This window comes from Crocuta crocuta, unplaced genomic scaffold, assembly GCF_008692635.1.
Source record: "Crocuta crocuta isolate KB4526 unplaced genomic scaffold, BGI_CrCroc_1.0 scaffold124, whole genome shotgun sequence".
NCBI lineage: Eukaryota > Metazoa > Chordata > Mammalia > Carnivora > Hyaenidae > Crocuta > Crocuta crocuta.
In genome coordinates, this window is record NW_027551573.1 from 2,858,824 (window position 1) to 2,872,498 (window position 13,675).

General features: G+C 41.1%; 1 protein-coding gene across 1 annotated transcript in view; it reads left to right on the forward strand.

Moving 5' to 3' along the window:
* The window catches only part of BBS2 (Bardet-Biedl syndrome 2), a 32,287-nt gene extending 24,846 nt beyond the window's left edge, over window positions 1–7,441 (forward strand). Inside the window, exons 16-17 of the mRNA XM_077751385.1 lie at window positions 5,889–6,037; window positions 6,975–7,441. Coding sequence (XP_077607511.1) covers window positions 5,889–6,037; window positions 6,975–7,081 — 256 coding nt within the window. The 3' untranslated portion in view covers window positions 7,082–7,441. The remainder of the gene's footprint in view (window positions 1–5,888; window positions 6,038–6,974) is intronic.
* Window positions 7,442–13,675: the final 6,234 nt, after the last annotated feature.

The window sequence follows — 13,675 nt, forward strand, 5'->3', positions numbered from 1 at the left end:
CTAGAAGAGCTTGTGTGCATATACACCAGGATGTTTGTATGAGAATGTTCATAAGGCATCGTTCATAAGAATCCCAAAGTGGAAACAGTCCACAAAGAGCATCATCAATGTGATGGCTAAATTATGATACAGTCGTACCATGGAATATGGCATCTGTCTCAATGACCTATGACAACATGGGCAGATCTTACAGGCATTAGGGAAATTGAAAGAAGTAAGATTCAAAAGAATGTGTACAAAATGCTCCTTTTATGTAGTTTGGAAACTAAAAAGTGTATCATTTGGGAAGCATAGATAGATGAAGAAGATGTAAGGAAGTGCAGGGAAGAGATTATCATATAAGACAAGTACCCTCTCTCAGAGGAGGGGGGACTGTGTCAGAAAGAGCCCATCAGGAAGCTTTGGGTTGCAGCAACATTCTGTTTCTGGACCCGGTTAACAAATATTTGTTGTGTGAACTATTCTGAATGTGGTTTACATTTTATAATAAAACCGTTAAAAAACATCGACGTGCAGGTCTAGCTTCTTGCAGAATCTGCCTGGGCACTGAAAGTCCTGCGGGGGATATAGTAAGACGGTTTGTGGGGGGCGGATGAAGTTTGTGTAGGTCAGAGGCGAGAGTTCGCCCGGGGTGCCGCTCGTGCTTTTTCCTGCAAGGCCTGAATTATCGGCATATTAAAATGGTCTTGCTCAGAAGTTAGTGGTTTTTAAAAGAGTCACATTGTTGAAAGTTTCAAACACATACAGAAGAGGATGAGGTAAGAAGTACAGTGGTTTCCGTTTCCCGGCACCTGGCTTCGGGGCCCATCACTCCTGCTGTATCGCGGCGCTCGCCTCCTTCCTCTCCCAGGCGCTGGACTATCTTGGAGCAAGTTCCAGACATCATGTCCCTTTAGCCGCAAATATTTCAGACAGTGAGCTTTAAAAACCACTAACCACAATACTATTATCACACTTAGAAAAATGTAAATAATTTCTTAATATCATAAAATAACCTAGTGTTTAAGCTCCCCAGTAGTCGTGTGTGTGTGTGTGTGTGTGTGTGTGTTTGTGTGTGTGTGTTTTAAATTGGCTTGTTCAAGCAAAGACCAAGGGGCACTTGGGTGGCTCAGTTGGTTAAGTGTCTGACTTCGGCTCAGGTCATGATCTTGGGGCTCATGAGCTCGAGCCCCTTGTCGGGCTCTGTGCTGACAGCTCAGAGCCTGGAGCCTGCTTCGGATTCTGTGTCTCTTGCCCTCTCTACCCCTCCCCCTCTTGCATTCTGTCTCTCTCTGTCTCTTAAAAATAAACATTAAAATTTTTTTAAAAAGATTAAGTCTCCTTTAACCCGCATGTGTGCTTGTTCTTTTTCCCCAGCCCTCTCCCTCTTCTGTGGTTTCCCGTCTTGGATTTTGCTGATTGTATCCTCATGATAATGTTTGGTAGTGTTCTTGTCCCCTGGATTTCTCTTAAAATGGTAGTCAGATGCGGAGGCTTGGTTAGACTCAGGTTTAGTTGTTTGGCAAGAAGAGTTCATAAGTGGTGCTGAGTACTTCCATGAGGGAGCATAGTATGCCTGGTTGTCTCTTTATTCTCTTATCAGTCGTTGATGATCATTACGTAGATCCATTATTTCTTTAGGAATTTGCAAAACAGTGACATTCTAATTTTGCTCTCTTTTCTTCATTTTTAGCGAAATACTTCTATGAAGCATAACATTTCCTTATGAATTAATGATTCTTTGATTCCCTGAGGTATAGTTTGTAAGGATTATTTATCAGCTTTAAGATAATGAGTTGGTTCTCCAGCATCTCTGTGTTAACCAATGAGATTTTTAAATCCTTATAAACTCATGTATTGTAACATACTTAATGTGCTTCAGTCCATTTTAGTTACTCCGTATGATGGCCAAATTATCTCGTCTTTGACCAGTGGAAACCTTTTCAGATTGGCTACAGCTACCTTTGGATATAGCCAATTTTTCTGTTAGGTTCTTGTTTCCTTGTACAACATGTTTTAGGCTTATCTGGTACATCTTTCTGAATCTGGAAGGAAACATTTATTTAAAGAGTCTTGGTTCTTTTTAGTGGGAGATGGTATTTAGAGATTATAGTCTGTGCATGAGTGGTGCCCATTGCCACTGGATTGGTTACTGTTTCTAGGACTTTTCAATGGGTAGAACCAGGTTTTTAATGTGACACTATCATGAGTTCACTCTATTTCCATTTCAGATTTACGAATGCAGGCTGTTTTTATTTTGAAGTAGATCTCTTCTTTCTCACATTGAAAATCTTGCATCGGGCTCTGTGCTGACAGCTCAGAGCCTGGAGCCTGCTTCAGATTCTGTGTCTCCTTTCTCTGCTCCTTCCCTGCTTGTGCTGTGTGTCTCTCTCTCAAAAACATTTAAAAAAAAAGTTTTAAAAAGTGTCTAACTTCTCATTCCTGTCACTCCATCCTGTTCCCTCCATTTTAGTATAAATAACCAGTCAAAAGTTGAACACACACACACACACACACACACACACACACACACACACTCATCTCCTCACTCTACAGATAAATCATAGCATGTTACTTTTTCCTGCCTGGCATTGTACAATTAAAGATATGGCGCTCACTCCCTAGTCATGCACAGAAATACTACTCACTGTATTTACGGCTACGCAGCACTCATTCTTTGGGTGTTTGTTCAGCCAGTTCCCTCCATTTGGATTGACTTCTCTTGCTCTTATGGATAATGCTGCAACTCATAACTTTGTTATATAATCTTTTCATATTTTTGCCAAGATCTGTGGGAACAAGTTCTGAAATGGAATTGCTGGGATAAATGATAAACATGTACAGAATTTTGCAAGATCTTGCCAAGTTCTCTTCCATTAGGTGTTCTGTCACTTTGCATTCTCACCGCTAACGTACGAGAGTGCCTGTTTTCGTAGGCCTTGCCAGTGGAGTATGTTGGCACACTCTTGGGTTTTTACCAGCTCAGTGGGTGAGAAATGGTCTCACTGTGGTTTTAATTTTCATTTGTTTTGTTGTGAGCAGCGTTGATCATCTTTTCATTGTTTTAAGGGCCATTTGCATTTCTTTTTGTGTGTGAACTGTTTCTTCATCTTGTCTGTTTATAATAAATAAAGGTTTATTAATCCTTTATCTGTGTTAGGAGATGCACATTTTTTCCCCCAGTTTTTCATTTGTATCTGTCCTTTGCTTATTAGATATTTTTAAATTTATTTTTGGTTTTGTCATGTAGAAGTTTTTAAAAATTTTTATTAAAATTGAGTCAAATTAGTTAGTCTTTCCCTTAAACTTCTACACCGAATTCAGAGTAAATAACCTATTTTTTTTAAATACCTGTATGTTTTCCTCTTTTATATTTAAATCTCTTTTCTGGTTGGAGTTTATCCTGGCTTTCAGCATTACAGTGATAAGTTCAGTTTTCTCTTTTTCTGCACTGTTTTAATACTCCTACTTTAAAAGTCCATTTCCCTCTGATTGGAGATGCCTTTACTGTGTGTCGTATTTTCACCCGTGCTTGGGTCTGTTTCTGGATTTGCTACCCTGTTCTCTCGGGCTGTCTTGGCTCTTCACTTGGCAGTACCATTATTTTCCTTACAGGTGCTTTGTATGTTCTCTGGTGTGGCCGGGTGCCCCTCCGCCCAGCCCCTGTTGCTCTTCCTTTTTGTGGTTGTCTTGGCTACTTGTGCTTGTCTTTTCCAGTGAGCTTTATCATTGGGTTTCTTAGCTCCAGGAAAAAAAAAAGGTAATTGTTTTTATTGGGATCGTGTTAAGTTTATTAACTTGATCTGACATTGTTACAGGGATGATCAGTCTTATTAAGAACATGGTCTGTCTTTATATGTGTTCAAGTCATGTTTTGGGTCTTTCATGTAGGTATTAGGCATTTCTTGGTAAGTTTACGCCTATTTTATTTTTGCAATTGTAAATAGGATCTTTCTTCCACATTATATCTTCTGGGTTTTTTTTTTTTTTTCAGTGTTTATTTTAGAGAGAGAGAGGAGAGAGTGAGCAAGGGAGGGGCAGAGAGAGACAGAGAGAGAGAGAGAGAGACTGGAGACAGAGGATCTGAAGCGGGCTCTTTGCCTGAGAGCACAGAGCCTGATGCCAGTTCAAACTCACGAACCTGAGATCATGACCGGAGCCGAAGTTGGCCACTTAACTGATGAGCCACACAGGTGCCCCTATATTTTCTGTATTTTTGTTTGAGCATATGAACCCTGTTGATTTTTGCTTATTGATTTTATAATCTACTAAATTATCTTACAGTTTTTCAAGACGTAAAATTGCATCCTTTGTAAATTAAGACTGTTTTGCCTCTTTGTAATTCGTTTTCTTCCCATTGTTTTCTTTGAGGTATATTAGGTTTTTGCTTTTTCTGGCCAACTACCTCTAGAACTCCTGTNTTTTTTTTTTTTTTTCTTTTTCAATCAGAGCGCTGTTGCTGGCCTTAGCCCTTTGACTGCTAAAATGGAGGAAAGTGACCACCAGCCTCTAAATTCCATTTTTCCTGAATTATGTATATTTTATTTAGAGACTCTCAGATGTATGTGTTTGTTTTTATTTTTTAAAGCCAACTTAGTTGATATATAATTTACTATATCCACTCAGAAAACTCACCCTTTTAAGGTTTACAGTTCAATAAATATTGCGACACCTATGCAGCCGTGTTGTTACTACCACAGTCGAGATGTGGAATATTTCCATCACCCTTGTGTTTCTCGGCATCTGTCCTTCTCCTCACCTCCAGTCCCCAGCCACCACTGATCTGGTTTTTCTCCCTGTGGTTTTACCTTTTCCGAAGTGTCACATAAATGGAATCATATATGCCTTTTGAGCCTGGCTTCTTCCACTTATCTTAATGCCTTTGAGATTCATCCATGTTGTTGCATGTATCAGTCTTTTGTTCTTTTTTATCGCTGGACATAGTTCTATTCCACTGAATGGATATACCATACCTTGTTTATCCCCTCACCAATTAATAGACATTTGGGTTGTTCCAAACTTCAGTGATTGTGAATAAAGCTACTATAAACATTTGCATAGGTTTTTTTTTTATAGACATGTTTTCATTTATTTTGGGTAAATACTTGATGATGGTATTTCTGGGTTGTATGGTTAAGTGTATATCTAAATTTCTAAGCAACTGCCCAGTCATTTCACAAAGTAGCTGTACCATTTTGCATTCCCATCAGCAGTGCGGGAGAGTTCTAGTTACTCTACATCCTTATCAGCATTTGGCTGTATCAGTTTATTTTAATCATTTTCATTGTTGTGTAGTAATATCTCATTGTGGTTTTAATTTTATGCCTTTGTTTTTAGTTTTTATTTTATTTTATTTAATGTTTATTCATTTTTGAGAGAGAGAGAGAGAGACAGAGACAGAGTGCAAGTGGGGCAGGGGCAGACAGAGAGGGAGACAGAATCTGAAGCAGCTCCAGGGTCTGAACTGTCAGCACAGAGTCCACTGTGGGGCTTGAACTCACGAACTGTGAGATCATGACCTGAGCCGAAGTCAGACGCTTAACTGACTGAGTCACCCAGGTACCCCTTTATGCCGTTGCTTTTAAAACCTTGATGAAATTTGAAACTGAATTTCTCAGTTGTCTAAAAATATTAAGAATAAGGTCACCTTTGCCCAATGAATATTAATTAGCCACTGTGAAGCCAGCTTACTGCCTTGCCTACTTTTCTTTAACCCCCAGTCCAGTGGGCATTTATTAATTCTTGGTTCCTAAATTCAAACCAACCATGGACCAATAACCAAGAAAGGCCATTTGTCTTTCATTTATTTGGAGAAAATAGAATATGTTGATAGAAACTTTATTAATCTTGTTAAAGCAAACATTTCAAAGCTAAAAAATTGGTTCATACACTGATGTTGATTCATGCAGGAAAACCATGAAGAACCGCTACATGGAACTGTATGACCTTAATAAAGACCTGCTAAATGGATACAAAATTCGCTGTAACAATCACACAGAGCTACTGGGGAGCCTCAAAGCAGTGAATCAGGCCATTCAAAGGGCAGGTCGCCTGCGGGGTAAGTCTCTTTTTGTAGCACTGTAAGTAGTCTGTGATTTTGGGGTGAGAACCATGAGAAGTAATGGTGGTTTCAAGAATTCATGTTGGGGCTGAGAGCACCACACCTGTAACATTCACCTTGGTGGAAGCCACTTGACTTTGGCCAGCCTGTTTGGCTTTAGTCGATCTGCAGACTTCAGAGGGAGGAAACCTTTCAGTACCTTTTCTTAGATCTTGCTGCGTCTTCCACGAAAAACCTAGCAATGTATACCCCAAAGGAAAGCCTCAAATATACCTATTTTTTTTTAAAGGGAGACTTAAAATTAATGAGCTAAGTATCCACCTTAAAATTTAGAAAAAGAGCAATAGAATAAACCAAAAGTAGCTGAAATCTAGCCAGAGATTTAGACCTGAAATCTGCCGTTTGGGTCAATGCTTTGACCTTAATTAATTAATTAATTAATTTTTAATGTTTATTTTTGAGAGAGAACACATGAGCGTTGGAAGGGCAGAGAGCAAGAGGGAGACACAGAATCCGAGGCAGGCTCAAGGCTCGAGGCTCAGAACTGTCAACACAGAGCTTGACATGGGGCTTGAACTCACCAACTGTGAGATCATGACCTGGGGCGAAGTTGGCCACTTAACCAATTGAGCCACCCAGGCGCTCTGACCTTCTTTTAGAAATAACCTTTGCTAGGTGGATAGAAACTTTGATTCTTTTATATAAAATGGACTTTGTTTCTAGGTTGTAGATGGTTTGTAGGTGGGTTTGTGATAAATTCCCTCACAAAGATACCTTTTTTAGGGAGTAGTAAGATAAATCAGTTAAATTTGCACACCATCTATCTCTTTTCTTTCCTGGTTTTATGCTGTTTTAAAGCTGGCCTCTGGTTTATAATGTCACTTTGAATAATCTGTTGGGTTGTACTACTGATTTGATGTTTCATCGCACACAGTCGGAAAACCAAAGAACCAGGTGATCACTGCTTGTCGGGATGCGATTCGAAGCAACAACATCAACACGCTGTTCAGAATCATGCGCGTGGGGACAGCCTCTTCTTAGGAAAGGAAAGAATTGGTAATGAAGTTCCTAAAATATGTTTTTCCCTAAAAGTCTAGGCTAGTTTGCTGTGGGTCACATCCTGATGACCCCAGGTGCTAAGAATGGCAGCGGCCATGCTGAGTGGTACAAATGTGAGACAGTGTGCTGCATCTGAAAAGTGTTATCCACTCTCCATTTTTAAAACCAGTCACAGCTATCCAATAATACTAGGATTGTGTAGAGGTGGGTGAACACCTTTGAAATGTTAGGGCTTCAAAGTCCAGTTTTTCTATATGTATGTAAAGTTGGCATGCAGATACATCTTTTTCCTTGAAATTGTAATTGAATTTGTAATTAAATTTCTTTTTCATTAAAACTGAAGAGTCGCACTTTATGTTGACTATAAAATCACCACCCGTATTAGAATTACATAAACCATTTGTATTGTGTGGAGGAAAACACAAGCATGGATTTTCCATTCGTGTGCCTTTGTATCACTGAAAGGTGGGTGGGTGTAAAGAGATCTGCATTAAGGGAGAGCCAGTTGAGGGTGATCTGTTAGTTGGAGTAATGTGAGCCCCTGAAACTAATAGACCTCAATATTTATCATGACCCATTTATTTGTCCTTGATGTAAGGATTTCTCCATAGTTATTCAGGGACCCAGCTTCCTGTGATCATTCAGCCCTGTCATCCTCTAGGGCAGCCTTTCTCTGAGTTCTCTACAGAAAGAAGTTTCAGGAAATCTGGTTGGGTGACAATTTTCACATTTATTGCATACCATGAAAACCTGATGGCACAGGAACCCTGTTGGAGAAGGGATGTCCTGAGGCCTTACAGATATTTATATCCTAGACCGTAGGAACGGGAAAGCTTTTTTATCAAAGCTGTTATCTGGAAATAGCACATTATCCTCTCCATTCCTGCTCCCGTACCTAACATGGCCACACCTCCCTGCAGAGAGGCAAGGAAGAGAGAGATACCAGTCTGTGCCAACAGCTGGCAACTCCTTCCCTCAGAGCGAAGCTTCTGTCTTAAGGTAGATTCCAGGACTGGTTTAACATTTAAAACATTCATCATAATTTGGCTATTGTTGAAAGCGCTGCTATGAACATTGGGGTACATGTGTTCCTATGCATCAGCACTTCTGTATCATTTGGAAAAATTCCTAGTAGTGCTATTGCTGGGTTATAGGGTAGTTCCATTTTTAATATTTTTGAGGAATGGAAAGAGCCCAAATGTCCATCAACTGATGAATGGATAAAGAAGATGTGGTTTATATATACAGTGGAATACTACTTGGCAATGAGAAGGAATGAAATCTTGCCATTTGCAACAATGTGAGTGGAACTGAAAGGTATTATGCTGAGTGAAATAAGTCAGAGAAAGACAGGTATCATGTTTTCACTCATATGTGGAATATGAGAAACTTAACAGAAGTCCATGGGGGAAGGAAAGGGGAAAAATAGTTTCAAACAGAGGGAGGCAAACCATAAGAGACTTTTAAATACAGAGAACAAACTGAGGGTTGATGGAGGGTGTGGGAGAGAGGGGAAGATGGGTGATGGGCCTTGAGGAGGGCACTTGGGATGAGCCTTGGGTGTTGTAGGTAAGTGATGAATCATGGGAATCTACTCCCGAGGCCAAGAGCACACTGTGTATACACNAGTGGAATATGAGAAACTTAACAGAAGTCCATGGGGGAAGGGAAGGGGAAAAATAGTTTCAAACAGAGGGAGGCAAACCATAAGAGACTTTTAAATACAGAGAACAAACTGAGGGTTGATGGAGGGTGTGGGAGAGAGGGGAAGATGGGTGATGGGCCTTGAGGAGGGCACTTGGGATGAGCCTTGGGTGTTGTAGGTAAGTGATGAATCATGGGAATCTACTCCCGAGGCCAAGAGCACACTGTGTATACACTGTATGTTAGTTGACGTGACAATAAATTATAATTTAAAAAAATAATAAAAAATTTAAGACAGTCATCAGTTTGCACATCTTAACAGCATTCCTGAGTAGTGGTGAAGAGGTCATCCTCCTGTGGTAAATTAATTGTCAATGACCTCTTCTATTTCTGAAATGTGAGCTTTGTGGAATCCTAATTTTTATGAGACTATGCCCTATAATATCTTTGTTTTGCATTTTCTTTTTTTTCTTTTTTTAATGTTTTATTTGTTTCTGAGAGAGAGAGAGAGAGACAGCATGAGCAGCGGAGGGTCAGAGAAAGAGGGAGACACAGAATCCGAAGCAGGCTCCAGGCTCTGAGCTAGCTGTCAGCAGAGCCCAACACAGGGCTTGAACCCACAAACCACAAGATCATGACCTGAGCCGAAGTCAGACGCTTAACCAACTGAGCAACCCAGGCACCCCGAAAACTGGGTATCATTTTATTTCTGTTTTTTGTTGTCCTATTTTTCTATCCTGATAGAATCTGTGTGCCTTCTAAAATATCACAGCTTAAGCTCTATTTTGTTGCTGAATTTTACTGAAGCTTTAAGTGAACAGTGAGCCTTCACTTAAATGCTGACTTTGGAGCGTCAGGGTGGCTCAGTCGTTGGATGTTGGACTCTTGGTTTTAGCTCAGGTCATGATCTCAGGTTGTGGGTTTGGGCCCTGCGTCGGGCTCTGTGCTGACGACGTGGTGCCTGCTTGGGATTGTGTCTCCCTGTCTCTCTGTCCCTTCCCTGCTTGCTCTCTACCTCTCTCTCTCTCAAAAATAACATGACAAAAAAAAAAAAAAAAAAAAAAGCTGATTTGGAGGATTCTGGGATCTGGGAGAAAGCTTTTTAGTCATTTTTAAAGCATCCCTTTAAATAAAGTCACCCAGCCCCCATCCAGATTCAGGTACTCTATGTTTTTTATTTTTATTGTGTTTAAAGTTTATTTATTTATTTAGAGAGGGAGACAGAGAATCCCAAGCAGGCTCTGTGCTGTAGCACAGAGCCTCATGTGGGGCCCAGTCCCGCAAACCGTGAGATCATGACCTGAGCTGAAATCAAGAGTTAGATGCTCAACCAACAGAGCCACCCAGGCACTCGGTACTCAGTATTTTAGAGTATGGTTTTTATCATTTCCCACCATGTCTGCCTATCCACATACATCAAGGGTCAGATCAAAAACTCTCTCCTCAGACCTTCCCCGTCCTATCTATTCTTTAACCCTTATTACAATCTGTGTTTAGATAAATGTTAATCCTCCACTGAGAACAGGGGCTGTGTCTCAATCACCTTTCCCCCACCCCTCCCAGTGGTGCTGAGTCAGTGCCCTGAGCACAGAAAGGCACCTGCTGCGCCCCATGGAATGGCCTGTCTTCAGTCAGCCCGTCTGTAGCTTCCAAAATCAAAGAACTAAGGACTTTACAACAATTATGCAACCCTGGAAGTGCTTTATAAGAATGATTTCCAACATTATTTGTGTTTCAAATTTTATAATTAGCAGTTGCAAATCTGCCAGTGTGGAGTCCTATAATCACAGAACTAAATTATCTCCACTTTTCACTTTGAAACTAAAGTACAGTAAGACACCCATTGCAGCTTGGTGTTTTGCATTCTGCCTCTTTCCCATCTGGCCCCTGCCCACACTAGATGCCATAGCTCCTGACTCATCTTTTTATTTGTATGGTACAGAAATCTGCTTTTCCTAAAATGATGCCACATGGACAATTCCCAAGTAGTTTTCAGAGCTGTCTGTGTGGACTGATTTTGCATCAATCAGAGAAGGAAATTGTGTGTTTTTGCAGGAATGTCTTGTTCTTTAGGGCTGGAGAGACTGCCTCTGGTGTCCCAAAGGGTGACACCTTTTAGCAGGGTTTGTATTTTCTCACTCAGTTTGAGTAGTACATACATAAGTACATAATGATATTGAAGAGCTCCTGCAGCCAGAAGTACTAGCTGAAGAATTGCTGGTCTAGGAGAGGTAGCCCAGGCATTGATATTATTATTATTATTATTTTTGATTTTGCAGAAAAGAAACCACCACATTCAGTGGAGTTTGGGAGTCGGTTGGTGAGCAGTAGAAAAGCCAGTTTCTAAACCAGGTTAAAAAACAGCCTTTCCTTTCTAGACTTCATTTCCCACATCTTAAAACAGTGTACTGAAGTTAGATTATCATAGGGGTCTTCCTTGAACATTTCATTTTTCCTCCTCTTAACAGAAATGCTAATATGCTCTCAAAATAACTAGGAAAATGTTCTTCATGTCCGTCATGATTAACACATAAAGGGGATTTGTTCTGGAGGGTTGACCTTACGCAGCTCCAGGAAGTGGCAGAGGTCTCTGTAAGGCACATTGTGTGTCTCGTGCTGGAACTGGAAGCCCAGCGGACGGCGGGCAGACCTTCATCAGAGATGCTGACCATCCAGGGGCAGCTGGAGCAAGGAGGGGGTGCTTCACACAAGGAGCTGGGCATCCAGCTAAGCTACACAGTGAACTACAAAATGGCCACTGCCTCATCTGGGCCCCTCCATATCTTTTTTTTTTTAAATGTTTTATTTATTTCTAGGAGAGAGAGAGAGACAACGTGAGCAGGGGAGGGTCAGAGAGAGAGGGAGTCACAGACTGAAACAGGCTCCAGGCTCTGAGCTGGCAGTCAGCACAGAGCCCGACGCGGGGCTTGAACCCACGAACCGCGAGATCATGACCCAAGCGAAAGTCGGACGCTTAACCGACTAAGCCACCCAGGTGCCCCTGGGCCCCTCCATATCTTGCACAAGGATTTGTGGCTCCCCCTGATTGGAAGTTGAATTCTAGGAATTCAGTTTAGCCAAGTCGGTATGTTACAAAGCACCACAGTGGCTGTGCCAGGATGGTGGGATTCCAGATGACCTTTCCTTTATATTTTTACATGTTTTAATTCTTCACAATGAATGCATATTGTTCATATAATCTGAAAAAATATGAAGCTACTCTCTTTGGGGGAGAAAAACCTTCCTTTGCTAAAAGGAATGATAAGAATTAGAAATTCACTGTTGAGAGAAGGTGCTATATATTATACAGGTGAATATCACAGCTCTTATCTGAAAGATTTTAAAAGATGCCCATGTTTCAGTTCTTCTTTTGCTACTTAACAGCTATTGATGCTGCCTTTAAGCCCTAAAAATCCAGATGAAGAATGAAGTACTAAGGAAAACCAGCTTCTCAATCACTGAGTGTCTTCAGTGCAGAAACGTGCCCTGTGAATACACCATCTTTCCATAGATGATGTAACTGATGGAAACATCAGAGCCTGGCCCTCTGGGACTCTATCCCTTCAGATGCCAAGATCTTTTTCCGAGGAGTACAGAAGATTCTGCTGTGTGTAGACCATGAACACATTGAGATTAAGGAGAAACTAAGCATATTTTAACGCTTGCGTTGTATGTATGGTAAGAGTTAGACCGAGCACTCCAGAATTGGAAAAGTGGGGTGGCCTCTTAGATGTCACTGATGGCCTCAAGCTCTATTTTCGAAGCGTGGCACATGATGGTTTCACCTGCCCAATGCTTTCCTCTGGGCCTTCCACTTGCAGCTATGCCACAGATTGTTCACTAGACCCTCACCCCGCTCTCTCCTGCTCATGAAAGAACACCAGAAAGCAAGGGAGTGAAAATAATATTGTGGGGATGCCCTTTATTCAGTCTGTAGGAACTGAAAAGAAAAGGCAAACTTTGACATGTAAGCCATTATTTTACAAAGTTGTTGTAATCCCATGTGTCACTGCGCTATGGTGAAAGAATTCTTTTTTTCTATAAATTTTTTTTTAATGTATGTTTATTCTTGAGAGAAACAGAGCATGAGTGAGGGAGGGACAGAGAGAGAGAGGGAGACACAGAATCCGAAGCAGACTCCAGGCTCTGAGCTGTCAGCACAGAGCCCAATGCGGGGCTCGAACTCATGAACTGTGAGATCATGACCTGAGCTCACGTCAGACACTTAATAGATTAAGCCACCCAGGCACTCCTGTGGTGAAAGAATTCTGATCTCCAAAACAGTAGACGTGTAGGGACACCTGGGTGACCCAGTCGGTTAGGTGTCTGAATCTCGGTCTTGGCTCAGGTCACAATCTCATGGATCTGACAATGCGGAGCCCGGTTGGGATTGTCTCTCCCTCCCTCTCTGTCCCTCCCCTGCTGGCTCTCTCTCTGTCTCTCTCTCAAAATAAATAAACTTACTGGTCCGGTACTGTGTGCACATGGGAAGACGTCATTAGAGCTAGTTCTGGTTCCTTCTTTTTCATCTTACCCGGGAAAAATTAGTGTTCTTTGACAATACTGAATATTAGTACATGTGTAAAATTTCTAGACAGATGTCCATATCTATCTAGATACTATCTATCTGGGGTTCAAAATCAAAAATCTTGAAACCATCAACCTAAAGGAAAGTGAAACTCATTCTCTTCATTTAAATGCCAACTCTGGGGGGAGTACTCAAACGGTTAGCAGATTAAGGAAGATAAAAGCCCAATGCTTTTCCTACTGATTAATAAAACCTCAAATAAAAGCTATAGTAACAGCTAGTAATCAATATAAAAAAAAAAAACCCAGAAAACGAGAAGACAGTATTAAAATGAAAACAGCATCTTTCAGCTAACGATGCAGTGACTGCTACGCCCCCTCGTGCACATCACATAGGCCCCACAT